Below are 16,520 nucleotides of genomic sequence, written 5' to 3'. Positions count from 1 at the left end.
ACTAATATATATAGTGGAAACTCTGAACACATTACCTAGATCGCTAACTCTAAATATAACACCTACTGCTAGTAGCCATGTATTCATCTAACAATGAATGTAATGTCCTGAAAAAAATGGGGCCTAGTGCACTTGCGATAGCCAATGCTCAATTTCGCGTGTTCCGTATTTTGAGCTCAATAATGATCGTTGAGAAATAGAGACCATCCTCTCTTTAATATGGACAACTAGTTACTTCCACGGCTGTTCTTTTTCTTCTTCTCAGAATTGCATTTTGAAATGCAATCACAAGGGGCACACGAGGTGGGGGAGAGTGTGTGTTAGGCTTGCTCATTACAGCAGCCAGGCACAGCGGCAGGGCAGAAACTTTCAGTACAGGAATCATGACGATAATGCAGTTTGTTTAACCTGCCCCCCCCCCCCCCCCCCCCCCCCCCCCCCCCCCCCCAAGAAATAGGACATTTTCATTGAAGTGACCAGGTAGAATGTAAAGCATTCGCAGCCGTGTGAACAGCTAAAAATGTAACTGGGCTAAGTTAAAGGGTCGCAGAATGTGACTAAATGGTTGCAGTTTGGAGCCCTGCAGTCAGGAAGCTGTAAGAGACCAAGGAGTTTATACAATGGGACCACCAACTACTGTGTGAAAGGAATTTAATCTAAGAGTCGTTTTGGCACTACTTTAACAATATCTGTGCAAGTTTAGTAAGACATTGAACAAGTCGTCCTTGAAAAAAAAAAAAAAGAAAATGACACATCGTTGTCAAATCAGTCTTGTGACGTACATTAGGAGTTAAGAAACATGCTTTACGTATGTCATCTGCTGATGTGACCCCTAACACCTCAACCTAGCCAACCCTTTAAGCAAAACAACTTGGTTATTGTGATTTTGCTGCTTGCCCTCGAGACAAACCCCAACCTTGCTGTACCTCCACCACCACACTCAACAGATTGCACTTTGCAGGGAAAGGCCTCACTTCCTCCCTGCAAAGAGCCAGACAGACGCAAATGCAGCCGGTGCAACAAAAGCCCCTTTTACAAATCGGCTCTGAGAACTATAAGCATCCATTTGGCAAAAGTCTACGAATGTTCTGAATTCACAATCATACTGGATGTGTCTGCTGAGTCACCTCAGAGTGAAGACTAGGTCTCTACTCTTGCTGCTCTACTTGATGGGCGTTCACTATCGCCATGCTAGAATGCTACACCAAAAGTGCTGACGCATGTGCTACTTGTTTCTAAACCTAGGGTCAAAGCCGGGGTAGGGGTAATGTTACCTACTTACCGTGCTAAAAGACACATGGATAGAAACGTTCACGTTTTCTAGCGTGGTCAATAGAGACGACCCTCCGCTTGACCGCTGACGGCTGCCTCTCTTTGACATCTGTCTAACGTCTTATTCGTTGTCTCACCCTCTTCCCCCAGGAAGATGCCCAGTCTGCTGGAGTACCTGAGCTACAATTGTAACTTCATGGGCATCCTGGCCGGGCCCACCTGCTCCTACAACGACTACATGGCATTCATCGAGGGCACGGCCTACCAGCCTCGCCACCTGGAGGCCAACGGGACGGAGAACGGGAAGTACAAGCATACGGAGCCCTCGCCCAAGGTACCACAATGCCAGGGCTCCCTCTACCAGGATGAACCTAGTAGAATAGAAAAGATACTTTTGTCCATTTTTTGTCCTCAACTCTGGTCCTGGGTTTTGCTCTAGTCCAGTCCTAGCATACCTGGGCTTGAGGATTAGGTGAGTCGTTGAACTAGTTGTCTTAGTGCTGGACTGGAGCAAATGCCTGCGCAGCCTATATTTCTAGGAAGAGTTGGTGATCATTGGTAGTGTGAGTTGGTGATCATTGGTAGTGTGAGTTGGTGATCATTGGTAGTGTGCGTTGGTGATCATTGGTAGTGTGAGTTGGGGCGTAGTACATAGTGGATAAACAGTCATGGTAAAGTGTGTATTTGTATTTATTAGGGATTACTATTCCTGAGGTCCAAACACATTAAGGCACTTACATCACACACACAACAAAAGCTAAAACAGTACATCATATAAAATTTGGTACCCCACTACATATCTACAATACAACATGTTTAATGCAACAATATTACAATGTACGTGTGTGTGTGTGGCCTGCGTGTCTCTCGTCACAGTCACTGCTGTAATGTGACATGGAACTTTGACCAGGAAAAACTCCAGGCCCTAGTTATGCCGTCTTGTAGTTCAGAATGGAAACACTGTGCTTTTTATGCCTAAAGCGAGAACAACCAGTACCACAGTCCTTTTGTCTAGAAATTCAGCTGTCATTCCAATGAATTCAACTACAGATGCTGAAAAGTTCAGACGAGACACCACCAGACAGTCGGCGTTTTATTCTCCTCCTAATCCCCGCGATGGTGTTATCACCAGGTTACCAGACTAGACTGAGGAACTCCGAGCCTGCGTGTCAATGAAGGAGCTTATTTTGCCTGATAACCGCCAATGAATTCAGTCTTTCCTGATAATGTTTGGTTTCACGGGTAGAAGAAAAATGCCCTCTTACTCTGTGTGTGTGTGTGCGCGTGTGTCCACCACAACAATGATGATCAATCCCATGACCTACAATCCATATAATGTGTTGTTTCCTCGGTAAGATGGTACAGCTTTAATCACAACCCAAATAAGCTTTTACATCAGGAAGGGACACAATACAAGCCGGGCTAAATATAGACTTCTCAGACAGCCTCGCTGAAGTGTCACTTTTTTTACAAGTGAATTTACAGGCTAATCTTGAACAGAGGTGGAAATTCAAGACGGCAAAACACAAAAGCTGCAACACAACATGTCCAATATTTCCTGCTGTTGTACATTATGGGATAGGCCTATACCTGTCAAGTTCCTCACCCCCCCCCCCCCCCCCCCAAAAAAAGCTGATATTTCTGACTATAGTATTCAAATTCTCACACATCTACAGTAAATTGACTTTAAAAAATGTTAACCCTAGTTTGCAGGTATAATCGATTTATCTGGTTAAAATGCTTCTTAACTGGCATAAGCTTGCATGACCTCCGTATGTCTTAAAAGTAATCCGTTTCGCCTTCACAGAACAACGTGATCTCCAAGCTGTGCACTTGTGCCATATCCCTGGCCGTCTTCCTGTCCGTGTCGAAGATCTTTCCTGTGGAGCGCTCCATCGACGACAAGTTCATGGCCTCTACCCCCTTCATCCTCCAGGTCCTCTACCTGTACCTCTCCATGCTGGCCACCCGGCCCAAGTACTACTTCATTTGGACCCTGTGTGAGTGCACCTGAATATTATTCACGTGACTGAATGTGAAGTTTTAAAAAAAAACATGTTTTTCTTGGGAGGTCATTTGGGATTTGAAGGCTGTTGGGGGATAATTATATGAGTGCTGCTTTATTTAACTAGGTCGGTCAATTAAGAACACATTTTTATTTACAATGATGGCCTGGCCAGAGGCCTTGTGGTGCAGGGATTAAAAGTGTGAGACAAGATGGACGACAGACCTTTTGGGGGAGAATTATGTGGGTGCTGGCCACCCCATATAACAAATCAGGGTGACATTGCCTCGGATAGTGGTCCTTCTAGAGTCACACAAAAAATTGGGCTACTTTTTTGAGTTGTGTTACACTGCCCTCCTGTGGCAATGTGGAGAACAATACCCCCGAAGAGCCTAGTACAGTCAAACGAAATGGTCTTGACAGTAAGGGATAATGTTATTCTTTGTTGGCCTCTGCAATTCTGCCTGGTAACTTTTCGTTTGTTTTTTTCCCCATTGGACAGCTGATGCCATCAACAACGCTGCAGGCTTCGGCTTCAATGGCTACAACAAAGATGGCACACCAAGATGGGACCTGATATCCAATTTGAGAATACTGGACATTGAGGTAAGCCTTTAAAAAAAAAAATATTATTCACATTTCACTAGTACTGTAGAAGTAGGCTATTATTCATTATTTAGGCTACATTCACTACTTCAACAACCACTCTCTTTCCAGTTTGCCACCAGTTTCAAGATGTTCCTCGACAACTGGAATATCCAGACGGCGCTTTGGCTCAAAAGGTAAAATGCATCATAAACCAGATTACGCTGTACTATCGCACAACAGTAGTCGTGTGTGTGTACATAGTAGATATACCGTCATGTAGATTGTACAATCACAGATAGTAGGCTTATATCAGTAGTAATGCTGTATCTGTGCCATGTCTGTCTTCAACAGGGTGTGTTAGTCTTGTGATTAGCATTAGCGGGGATGCTATATCTGTGCCATGTCTGTCTTCAACAGGGTGTGTTATGAGCGCTGTCCCATCAACCCCACGGCGGCCACCTTCCTACTGTCGGCCATGTGGCACGGAGTGTACCCCGGGTACTACCTCACCTTTCTCACGGGCATTGGCATGACCATGGCAGCACGGACAGTGAGTAAACAGCCAACACAGCTGGTGTTACTGACCTGGAATCATACCTGGGGTTGTCTGCACACCTCAACTGCATTACCTCTTTCAGCTGGTATTTTATTAGGATCCCCATTAGCGGTTGCAAAAGCAGCAGCTACTCTTCCTGGGGTCCACACAGAACATGACGTATTACAGAACATTAACAGCTCAAGGACAGTAATATAAAAAATATTAAAAAAAAGTTACAAGTAGCCTTTCATATCACTATCAATACACACAAACTATCTAGGTCCAATAGGGGAGAGGCGTTGTGCCGTGAGGTGTTGCGTTATCTGTTTTTTAAAACCAGGTTTGCTGTTTATTTGAGCAATATGAGATGGAACAGAGTTCCATGCAATAATGGCTCTATATAATACTGTACGCTTTCTTGAATTTGTTCTGGATTTGGGGACTGTGAAAAGACACCTGGTGGCGTAAGTGTGTGTGTGTGTCAGAGCTGTGTGTAGTTGACTATGCAAACAATTTGGGATTTTCAACACAATGTTTCTAATATAAAGAAGTGATGCAGTCAGTCTGTCCTCAACTCTTAACCAAGAGCGGCTGGCATGCATAGTATTTATATCAGACCTCTGATTACAATGAGGAGCAAGACGTGCCGCTCTGTTCTGGGCCAGCTGCAGCAATAGTGTCCATTATGTAATAGTGCCCTGTATAGTAATAATAGCAGAGGTAAGGCGTGATAGTGTCCAGCATAGTAATAATAGCAGAGGTAAGGCGTGATAGTGTCCAGCATAGTAATAATAGCAGAGGTAAGGCGTGATAGTGTCCAGCATAGTAATAATAGCAGAGGTAAGGCGTGATAGTGTCCAGCATAGTAATAATAGCAGAGGTAAGGCGTGATAGTGTCCAGCATAGTAATAATAGCAGAGGTAAGGCGTGATAGTGTCCAGCATAGTAATAATAGCAGCGGTAAGGCGTGATAGTGTCCTGTATAGTAATAATAGCAGAGGTAAGGCGTGATAGTGTCCAGCATAGTAATAATAGCAGAGGTAAGGCGTGATAGTGTCCAGCATAGTAATAATAGCAGAGGTAAGGCGTGATAGTGTCCTGTATAGTAATAATAGCAGAGGTAAGGCGTGATAGTGTCCTGTATAGTAATAATAGCAGAGGTAAGGCGTGATAGTGTCCAGCATAGTAATAATAGCAGCGGTAAGGCGTGATAGTGTCCAGCATAGTAATAATAGCAGCGGTAAGGCGTGATAGTGTCCAGCATAGTAATAATAGCAGAGGTAAGGCGTGATAGTGTCCTGTATAGTAATAATAGCAGAGGTAAGGCGTGATAGTGTCCAGCACAGTAATAATAGCAGTGGTAAGGCGTGATAGTGTCCTGTATAGTAATAATAGCAGAGGTAAGGCGTGATAGTGTCCAGCATAGTAATAATAGCAGAGGTAAGGCGTGATAGTGTCCAGCATAGTAATAATAGCAGCGGTAAGGCGTGATAGTGTCCAGCATAGTAATACTAGCAGAGGTAAGGCGTGATAGTGTCCTGTATAGTAATAATAGCAGCGGTAAGGCGTGATAGTGTCCTGTATAGTAATAATAGCAGAGGTAAGGCGTGATAGTGTCCTGTATAGTAATAATAGCATAGGTAAGGCGTGATAGTGTCCAGCATAGTAATAATAGCAGAGGTAAGGCGTGATAGTGTCCAGCATAGTAATAATAGCAGAGGTAAGGCGTGATAGTGTCCAGCATAGTAATAATAGCAGAGGTAAGGCGTGATAGTGTCCTGTATAGTAATAATAGCAGAGGTAAGGCGTGATAGTGTCCTGTATAGTAATAATAGCAGAGGTAAGGCGTGATAGTGTCCAGCATAGTAATAATAGCAGAGGTAAGGCGTGATAGTGTCCAGCATAGTAATAATAGCAGCGGAAAGGCGTGATAGTGTCCTGTATAGTAATAATAGCAGAGGTAAGGCGTGATAGTGTCCAGCATAGTAATAATAGCAGAGGTAAGGCGTGATAGTGTCCAGCATAGTAATAATAGCAGCGGTAAGGCGTGATAGTGTCCAGCATAGTAATAATAGCAGAGGTAAGGCGTGATAGTGTCCAGCATAGTAATATTAGCAGAGGTAAGGCGTGATAGTGTCCAGCATAGTAATAATAGCAGCGGTAAGGCGTGATAGTGTCCAGCATAGTAATAATAGCAGAGGTAAGGCGTGATAGTGTCCAGCATAGTAATAATAGCAGAGGTAAGGCGTGATAGTGTCCAGCTGCAGCGATAGTGTCCAGCATAGTAATAATAGCAGCGGTAAGGCGTGATAGTGTCCAGCATAGTAATAATAGCAGAGGTAAGGCGTGATAGTGTCCAGCATAGTAATAATAGTAGAGGTAAGGCGTGATAGTGTCCTGTATAGTAATAATAGCAGCGGTAAGGCGTGATAGTGTCCAGCATAGTAATAATAGCAGAGGTAAGGCGTGATAGTGTCCAGCATAGTAATAATAGCAGAGGTAAGGCGTGATAGTGTCCAGCTGCAGCGATAGTGTCCAGCATAGTAATAATAGCAGAGGTAAGGCGTGGTAGTGTCCAGCATAGTAATAATAGCAGAGGTAAGGCGTGATAGTGTCCAGCATAGTAATAATAGCAGCGGTAAGGCGTGATAGTGTCCAGCATAGTAATAATAGCAGAGGTAAGGCGTGATAGTGTCCAGCATAGTAATAATAGCAGAGGTAAGGCGTGATAGTGTCCAGCATAGTAATAATAGCAGAGGTAAGGCGTGATAGTGTCCAGCATAGTAATAATAGCAGCGGTAAGGCGTGATAGTGTCCAGCATAGTAATAATAGCAGAGGTAAGGCGTGATAGTGTCCAGCTGCAGCGATAGTGTCCTGTATAGTAATAATAGCAGAGGTAAGGCGTGATAGTGTCCTGTATAGTAATAATAGCAGAGGTAAGGCGTGATAGTGTCCAGCTGCAGCGATAGTGTCCTGTATAGTAATAATAGCAGAGGTAAGGCGTGATAGTGTCCAGCATAGTAATAATAGCAGCGGTAAGGCGTGATAGTGTCCAGCATAGTAATAATAGCAGAGGTAAGGCGTGATAGTGTCCAGCTGCAGCGATAGTGTCCAGCATAGTAATAATAGCAGAGGTAAGGCGTGATAGTGTCCAGCATAGTAATAATAGCAGAGGTAAGGCGTGATAGTGTCCAGCATAGTAATAATAGCAGTGTCCTGGTAAGGCGTGATAGTGTCCAGCATAGTAATAATAGCAGAGGTAAGGCGTGATAGTGTCCAGCATAGTAATAATAGCAGCGGTAAGGCGTGATAGTGTCCTGTATAGTAATAATAGCAGAGGTAAGGCGTGATAGTGTCCAGCATAGTAATAATAGCAGAGGTAAGGCGTGATAGTGTCCAGCATAGTAATAATAGCAGAGGTAAGGCGTGATAGTGTCCTGTATAGTAATAATAGCAGAGGTAAGGCGTGATAGTGTCCTGTATAGTAATAATAGCAGAGGTAAGGCGTGATAGTGTCCAGCATAGTAATAATAGCAGCGGTAAGGCGTGATAGTGTCCAGCATAGTAATAATAGCAGCGGTAAGGCGTGATAGTGTCCAGCATAGTAATAATAGCAGCGGTAAGGCGTGATAGTGTCCTGTATAGTAATAATAGCAGAGGTAAGGCGTGATAGTGTCCAGCATAGTAATAATAGCAGAGGTAAGGCGTGATAGTGTCCAGCATAGTAATAATAGCAGCGGTAAGGCGTGATAGTGTCCAGCATAGTAATACTAGCAGAGGTAAGGCGTGATAGTGTCCTGTATAATAGCAGCGGTAATAATAGCAGCGGTAAGGCGTGATAGTGTCCTGTATAGTAATAATAGCAGAGGTAAGGCGTGATAGTGTCCTGTATAGTAATAATAGCAGAGGTAAGGCGTGATAGTGTCCTGTATAGTAATAATAGCATAGGTAAGGCGTGATAGTGTCCAGCATAGTAATAATAGCAGAGGTAAGGCGTGATAGTGTCCAGCATAGTAATAATAGCAGAGGTAAGGCGTGATAGTGTCCAGCATAGTAATAATAGCAGAGGTAAGGCGTGATAGTGTCCTGTATAGTAATAATAGCAGAGGTAAGGCGTGATAGTGTCCTGTATAGTAATAATAGCAGAGGTAAGGCGTGATAGTGTCCAGCATAGTAATAATAGCAGAGGTAAGGCGTGATAGTGTCCAGCATAGTAATAATAGCAGCGGAAAGGCGTGATAGTGTCCTGTATAGTAATAATAGCAGAGGTAAGGCGTGATAGTGTCCAGCATAGTAATAATAGCAGAGGTAAGGCGTGATAGTGTCCAGCATAGTAATAATAGCAGCGGTAAGGCGTGATAGTGTCCAGCATAGTAATAATAGCAGAGGTAAGGCGTGATAGTGTCCAGCATAGTAATATTAGCAGAGGTAAGGCGTGATAGTGTCCAGCATAGTAATAATAGCAGCGGTAAGGCGTGATAGTGTCCAGCATAGTAATAATAGCAGAGGTAAGGCGTGATAGTGTCCAGCATAGTAATAATAGCAGAGGTAAGGCGTGATAGTGTCCAGCTGCAGCGATAGTGTCCAGCATAGTAATAATAGCAGCGGTAAGGCGTGATAGTGTCCAGCATAGTAATAATAGCAGAGGTAAGGCGTGATAGTGTCCAGCATAGTAATAATAGTAGAGGTAAGGCGTGATAGTGTCCTGTATAGTAATAATAGCAGCGGTAAGGCGTGATAGTGTCCAGCATAGTAATAATAGCAGAGGTAAGGCGTGATAGTGTCCAGCATAGTAATAATAGCAGAGGTAAGGCGTGATAGTGTCCAGCTGCAGCGATAGTGTCCAGCATAGTAATAATAGCAGAGGTAAGGCGTGGTAGTGTCCAGCATAGTAATAATAGCAGAGGTAAGGCGTGATAGTGTCCAGCATAGTAATAATAGCAGCGGTAAGGCGTGATAGTGTCCAGCATAGTAATAATAGCAGAGGTAAGGCGTGATAGTGTCCAGCATAGTAATAATAGCAGAGGTAAGGCGTGATAGTGTCCAGCATAGTAATAATAGCAGAGGTAAGGCGTGATAGTGTCCAGCATAGTAATAATAGCAGCGGTAAGGCGTGATAGTGTCCAGCATAGTAATAATAGCAGAGGTAAGGCGTGATAGTGTCCAGCTGCAGCGATAGTGTCCTGTATAGTAATAATAGCAGAGGTAAGGCGTGATAGTGTCCTGTATAGTAATAATAGCAGAGGTAAGGCGTGATAGTGTCCAGCTGCAGCGATAGTGTCCTGTATAGTAATAATAGCAGAGGTAAGGCGTGATAGTGTCCAGCATAGTAATAATAGCAGCGGTAAGGCGTGATAGTGTCCAGCATAGTAATAATAGCAGAGGTAAGGCGTGATAGTGTCCAGCTGCAGCGATAGTGTCCTGTATAGTAATAATAGCAGAGGTAAGGCGTGATAGTGTCCTGTATAGTAATAATAGCAGCGGTAAGGCGTGATAGTGTCCAGCATAGTAATACTAGCAGAGGTAAGGCGTGATAGTGTCCAGCATAGTAATACTAGCAGAGGTAAGGCGTGATAGTGTCCAGCTGCAGCGATAAGTGTCCTGTATAGTAATAATAGCAGAGGTAAGGTGTGATAGTTACCAGCTGCAGCTTAACTAGGACTTTCCTCTAAGCACTGGACCACACGACTGGACAATAATCAAGATAAGACAAAACTAGGGTCTGCAGCACTTGCTTTTTGGAGTGTGGTGCCACTATATTGTGATCCCTGCATCCAACGGGTACAGATACAGCTTCAGAACAAGGTTCTACAGTAAAAATGTGATCCATACATGTGGTTGATCTTGTTCCTGTGGTGTTTGTAAACATCCTGGTAGGTTGATTAATAACCTGAACCAGATTATAGGTACTGGTTAAACCCTCGGTGTCATGTCCAGGCGCGAACACGAGTTCTGGGGTATTAGGCAGGATTCCATGGGTTGTCAGTACAACTCAAAACTCCGTTAGCCCTTTGAGCTAAAGCCGAGGTGTTACCTCTGGCAAAACCAGAAATCCTCAGGTGTCACGCAAGGTCACAAAAGCACATAACTGATGTATTTTAGCTGGCGTTGCCCCCATCTCATTCCTCAATGCATTTGTCACAGTCACCATTAGCGACAAAACAGACCTTAAATTTGATAAACATGCCACCATTTTACTTTTATTGTTATGTAAAGACAGCAGAGAGGTGACACGGGGGGAGACAGAGCCGTGACCCTGTTCTTATTTTAACGAGAGACTATAGAACGACAGACCCTGGGCACTGTCCGCTCGGATCTAAAGCTCATACCCCATGGCACAGTGGTTGTGTGGGTGGGAGTCTGCTTTACGCATGAGCAATACGCCAGCCAGGGTGTGTGTCGCAGTATGATAGAGCCCGAGATCACAGGGTAATGGACAGACGGATCCCCACGGCGACAGTAGGAGAGTCCTAGAGGACAGAAAGAGAACCTCTCCTCAATACACGGCTCCCATTCTCCCTCTCATCACATCTAGGAATAACACAATCACAAGATGTCACGATACACAGAACTAGAGAGGGACTTTTTTTTTACGGTTCCCTATCCGAAAGTGTGCACTTTGCACTCACCCTCATGGATTAATTTAAGCATTGGATTTGGTGTAAGCATGGTCTGGTATGGGAGTTTTCATGCGTCATGTTTGTTAGGCCAGTGCATTCTCGTACAAACCACGGGGGGGGGGGGGGGGGGGGGGGGGGGAATGAGTGAGAACGGTAGCGAAACTCAGCCATGTCCTGAAAAACAATTTCAGAAAGACGAAGCTCTACTTTTTGAGGTTCATATTGTTACTCTAAATGCAGGACGTGGTTGAGTTATGCACTAATGATGAAGTACATTGCTTCTGTCCATGTAAGGTAAAGAACGGGGTCAGTAAACCTCTTGTTGGGCATTTTATAATGGCTACAACATGCCTATTAAGTCTGAAAGCTGATTTTGTTTCTGTGCCTTCACTGATGGGTCTATCTTTTAGTCTCTAACCTCCATCACATCTCCTCTACAAGTGTTTTAGTTTTGACTTTCTGCATCCTAAAGTCAATGCAACATAATGATGTGAGGCGTTTGCTGTGGGACCGATTCACAATGTATTCATTTGGCTCACTTCCAGCTTAGACACAACATCAAACCGTACTTCCTGGGTTCCACGACACACAAGAGCGTCTACGATGTCATCACGTGGGCAGGGACTCAGGTCGCCATCTGCTACACGGTTGTGCCATTCGTCCTATTGGCCGTTGGGCCGTCACTCAAGTTCTACAGGTGAGTGACATGACTGACTGATTCCACATGCATAATGTAAGAAGTTGTTATATTTAACAATGTAGGCCTAATTTTCAAAACAGTAACTTTTATTAATACATGTGTAGACTACAAAGGTGACATACTGTGTTGGGTCCTAAGAGTCCTGGGAAGCACCACCAAGTTCAAAACCTCTCCTGATTTTTATGGGACATTTTTACAAATGCCTGTTTAAAAAGGCAGGCCAATAAAACGAGTGAGCACGGCACAGATGGGCACACGGCCTTAGGTCTTTCCCCTTTAGTGTCCAACTGTTAACAAGACCAGTTAATGACTAGAAGATGGGGATGATTCACACGGAGAAATAAGAGGGGCTTTATGCATTCAGGGCACTCCAGTAAAATGGAGGCAAATATTCTGTGTCATCTGCCAGGTTGAGGAGCGTATAAAACCCAGTCATTAAACAGGAGAGTTTGGGGACGGCTGGCTGCTGAAAAGGAAGGAAGGACTGGACTTTGAGGACATAGTGTTCCCATAATCAGAGAGATAAAACTCAGGATTTTCTATCCCGTTAGGATTAGCTAGAATAACTTGTTGGGACCCGTAATGAGTCCATATCATTTGTATTCACAATGACATTTTGCAAACTCTTCTGGAATCTTTACGCCACATAGAAAACTGTCCTCGGCATGCTCTTTCCCGGTGCTTAGGCCTGGATTTGTGTTTCGTGACAAATGCATTTGTGAAGAGTGCTATACTGAACAGATGACATTGGATTGATTTGATTACTTCACTGATTGATTTTCTCTCGCCAGGTCATGGTACTACTGCATACACATAGCATGCCTGCTGCTGGTGTTAGCCCTTCCAGTGAAGCCATGGCACCTTCGCGCCAAGGAGGAGCAACCGCAGCAGAACAGCCTACAGGGGGGGTTGACCGGAGACCACAACAGCCACTCCATCACAGACAACAACTGCAACCAGAAACACAAAGCCACATGAGACCCGGGAGGAAGCCCCTCCACCCCACACCTTAAGAGCTCAAACAACCGGCACAGAGAACCAAACTCTGTGCGAACACTGAGACAAAGTGCAGCGATTCTTTGAGACCACAAAGAACCAAAAAATTGACAGGAACACCGGAATAACAGACAATAATAAACTCAGTTTAACAACAACCCATCAAACCTTCCAGTAGCGAGGAACGACAGCAAACCACGCTTTGGAGAAATGAGAAGTAACGAGAAATATCCGAGGGCCACTAAACGGCTAGGATCTATTGAGTGATAATAATGACATTAGCGATGATGCTAATGGTGCAATGGCCGAAGAGTGCAAAGCTGACTGAAGTTTCCTTACCTCTATGTATTGCTAACAAGTTAGCGGCTAGGTTTGGTGCAGATTCTGCAGGGTGAGAAATGTTGTGTGGAGGGGGAGAGCTTGTGGCATTGGGAAATGAAGGAGTTGCAGTTTGACCTCGAGTGTAGAGGGCGCTATACAGGCTAGTCAGACATAGGTATCGAGAGGATTTTTGTCCGGGTAGGAAAACGATGTAACCTCTACTAGGAAAAGAGGTGTAATAGAAATATGAAAGAAATAACTTTTTTTGTCAGATGCCAACTACAAGCAGGCCTTAGGATCCTCTAAACATTGTTTGATCGCTGTCACTTTTCTTTTGATTTACTGTCACCTTTTTTGTAGCTGCTGCTTTTTTTGGAATGATACTCGTTCTTTAGAGGGTTAATTCACGGTAATTGATTTTAAGGGCTTTTTTGACATGGGGTTAATTCTGTGTAGCTTCCTTGTTTTCCTACTGTATCTGATTACAAACTGTAGGTTTCCTCTCGGTTCATATGTCTTGCCTACTTCTGTAACATCAGTTACAAAGTTCAGTTCTGTTTAACTGGTTTGAAATCCTCATGTAGGCTTCTAGTTTTACTATGATCTCAAGTGGAAATCTCCATCTAGATTCATTTTCGAATCCATCGCCTCAATGAAATTGAACAAACTGTATTGTTTGTGACCTAATCACTCGTGGACAGACTGACCAAATGATGCAAGATTTTAGTTCTGGGTTAACCAAGATTATTTGATCTTACTGTAGGATGTAACATTTACTATCACAATACAAATGCAGCTGATTTTAGATGAATATGAATGACCTTTAGTAACACAGGTTGGGAAAATATATAATTGACATTTGTACGTATGACATAATTGGAAAACAAACATAACAATTCTTACGCTCCAATCGTGAACCCTAACTTGTATGCTCGCTTGTCTTGTGACCCTCTTAATAAACAAATATTTCAAGCCAGTTCCCAGACATGAGCCACAACCCAAGAGGTTCCCTCGTTCTAGTAATGTAGAAAACACTGGTGTACTAGAGTTCTATCAGGTGGGTCCAACCAACTCTTCCATGAGGTGGGGTGTTAATTGTGGTGCAGAGGACAGCCCATGAGCATACCCTACACGTCCTGATTAATGTTCCACAGCGCCCTGTTTCTGGAGAGGTATGGCACATTCCATCTCATACAGTACAGGCAGGCATAGATGTGCCATAGCCACATCTTTTGGACCACACACACCATTCATTAGCTGGTAAGAGTTGGATAAGTACTGTAGTACAACCAAGATGGGAGCCAGTGAACCAGTTTAGGGGTTTATTTTGTGATGAGTAACAACCATGCAGCAGATTTGAGTTTCCAAATGTAATCTTTACCTAACGTGCACACTGTACTCCTGCCATAAATGTGTGTATGTGATTTTTAAATGTTCCTGTGGTCTATAAGTATTTGTAGTCAAGGTATAAATGCCCGAGGGGAAAGGTGTGCCATCTTTACCAGCAAGTTGATAATTGCACTGCATGGCCACCCAAAACTAGCCCGGTGAAACCAGACGTTAACACTACGCTCACCATAGCTTGTGTATTATTCAGTCTGGTTTAACTAAGCTACCCCAAACCAGCAGATCAATGCTAACTGCTCCATATGTCCAAAGTGCCGTGTGTGTGAAAGCATAATGGTTATTTTTGTGTCAAGAAAGAAGAAACTTATGTATAATGGTACTTAACTGATTTATGTCAAAGGGAAATTATTTTTTAAATACTAATACAGAGATTTTAAACCAGAGTTCTCCCTCGCCTTCTTTTGCACCGTTGGTTGGAATGTGAAGTACTACACTGCTCAAAAAAATAAAGGGAACACTAAAATAACGAAATATTCTTATTAAATCATTTTCTCTTTACATAGTTGAATGTGCTGACAACAAAATCACACAAATTATCAATGGAAATCAAATTTATCAACCCATGGAGGTCTGGATTTGGAGTCACACTCCAAATTAAAGTGGAAAACCACACTACAGGCTGACGTAATGTCCATAAAACAAGTCAAAATGAGGCTCAGTAGTGTGTATGACCTCCCTACAATGCCTGGGCATGCTCCTGATGAGGTGGCGGATGGTTTCCTGAGGGATCTCCTCCCAGACCTGGACTAAAGCATCCGCCAACTCCTGGACAGTCTGTGGTGCGTTGGTGGATGTAGCGAGACATGATGTCCCAGATGTGCTCAATTGGATTCAGGTCTGGGGAACGGGCGGGCCAGTCCATAGCATCAATGCCTTCCTCTTGCAGGAACTGCTGACACACTCCAGCCACATGAGGTCTAGCATTGTCTTGCATTAGGAGGAACCCAGGGCCAACCGCACCAGCATATGGTCTCACAAGGGGTCTGAGGATCTCATCTCGGTACCGAATGACAGTCAGGCTACCTCTGGCGAGCACATGGAGGGCTGTGCGGCCCCCCAAAGAAATGCCACCCCACACCATGACTGACCCACCGCCAAACCGGTCATGCTGGAGGATGTTGCAGGCAGCAGAACGATCTCCACGGCGTCTCCAGACTCTGTCACGTGTGCTCAGTGTGAACCTGCTTTCATCTGTGAAGAGCACAGGGCGCCAGTGGCGAATTTGCCAATCTTGGTGTTCTCTGGCAAATGCCAAACGTCCTGCAGTGTTGGGCTGTAAGCACAACCCCCACCTGTGAACGTCGGGCCCTCATACCACCCTCATGGAGTCTGTTTCTGCATGCACATTGGTGACCTGCGGGAGGTCATTTTGCAGGGCTCTGGCAGTGCTCCTCCTTGCACAAAGGCGGAGGTAGCGATCCTGCTGCTGGGTTGTTGCCCTCCTACGGCCTCCTCCACGTCTCCTGATGTACTGGCCTGTCTCCTGGTAGTGCCTCCATGCTCTGTACACTACGCTGACAGACAGAGCAAACCTTCTTGCCACAGCTCGCATTGATGTGCCATCCTGAATGAGCTGCACTACCTGAGCCACTTGTGTGGGTTGTAGACTCCTTCACATGCTACCACTAGAGTGAAAGCACCGCCAGCATTCAAAAGTGACCAAAACATCAGCCAGGAAGCATAGGAACTGAGAAGTGGTCTGTGGTCACCACCTGCAGAACCACTCCTTTATTGGGGGTGTCTTGCTAATTGCCTATAATTTCCACCTGTTGTCTATACCATTTGCACAACAGCATGTGAAATGTATTGTCAATCAGTGTTGCTTCCTAAGTGGACAGTTTGATTTCACAGAAGTGTGATTGACTTGGAGTTACATTGTGTTGTTTAAGTGTTCCCTTTATTTTTTTGAGCAGTGTATATGGGGAAGAAGCCAAGAAAGGGATGGAGAGTGAGAGTGAGGATAGAAATATTTCATCCATGTGGAATTATTGGAAGGGGTTTGTTTTAGGGTGCATCCTAATAGTCTAACATGGATTACTTTTCTTGTCTCCTTCCTTTCATCCTCACTAGTT

At 44.2% G+C, this 16,520-nt stretch overlaps 1 protein-coding gene across 1 annotated transcript in view; it reads left to right on the top strand.

The window, feature by feature from the left end:
* Window positions 1-14,919, top strand: part of LOC139384171 (membrane bound O-acyltransferase domain containing 2a) — a 187,583-nt gene extending 172,664 nt beyond the window's left edge. Inside the window, exons 7-13 of the mRNA XM_071128874.1 lie at window positions 1,423-1,606; window positions 3,080-3,272; window positions 3,780-3,883; window positions 3,995-4,059; window positions 4,283-4,415; window positions 11,570-11,721; window positions 12,516-14,919. Coding sequence (XP_070984975.1) covers window positions 1,423-1,606; window positions 3,080-3,272; window positions 3,780-3,883; window positions 3,995-4,059; window positions 4,283-4,415; window positions 11,570-11,721; window positions 12,516-12,702 — 1,018 coding nt within the window. The 3' untranslated portion in view covers window positions 12,703-14,919. The remainder of the gene's footprint in view (window positions 1-1,422; window positions 1,607-3,079; window positions 3,273-3,779; window positions 3,884-3,994; window positions 4,060-4,282; window positions 4,416-11,569; window positions 11,722-12,515) is intronic.
* The last annotated feature ends 1,601 nt before the right edge of the window (window positions 14,920-16,520 follow it).

Source organism: Oncorhynchus clarkii, chromosome 25 (assembly GCF_045791955.1).
Source record: "Oncorhynchus clarkii lewisi isolate Uvic-CL-2024 chromosome 25, UVic_Ocla_1.0, whole genome shotgun sequence".
In the NCBI taxonomy this organism is placed as follows: Eukaryota; Metazoa; Chordata; class Actinopteri; order Salmoniformes; family Salmonidae; genus Oncorhynchus; species Oncorhynchus clarkii.
Note: the sequence above shows the minus strand (reverse complement) of the source record. Positions and strands in the feature narration are given on the sequence as shown.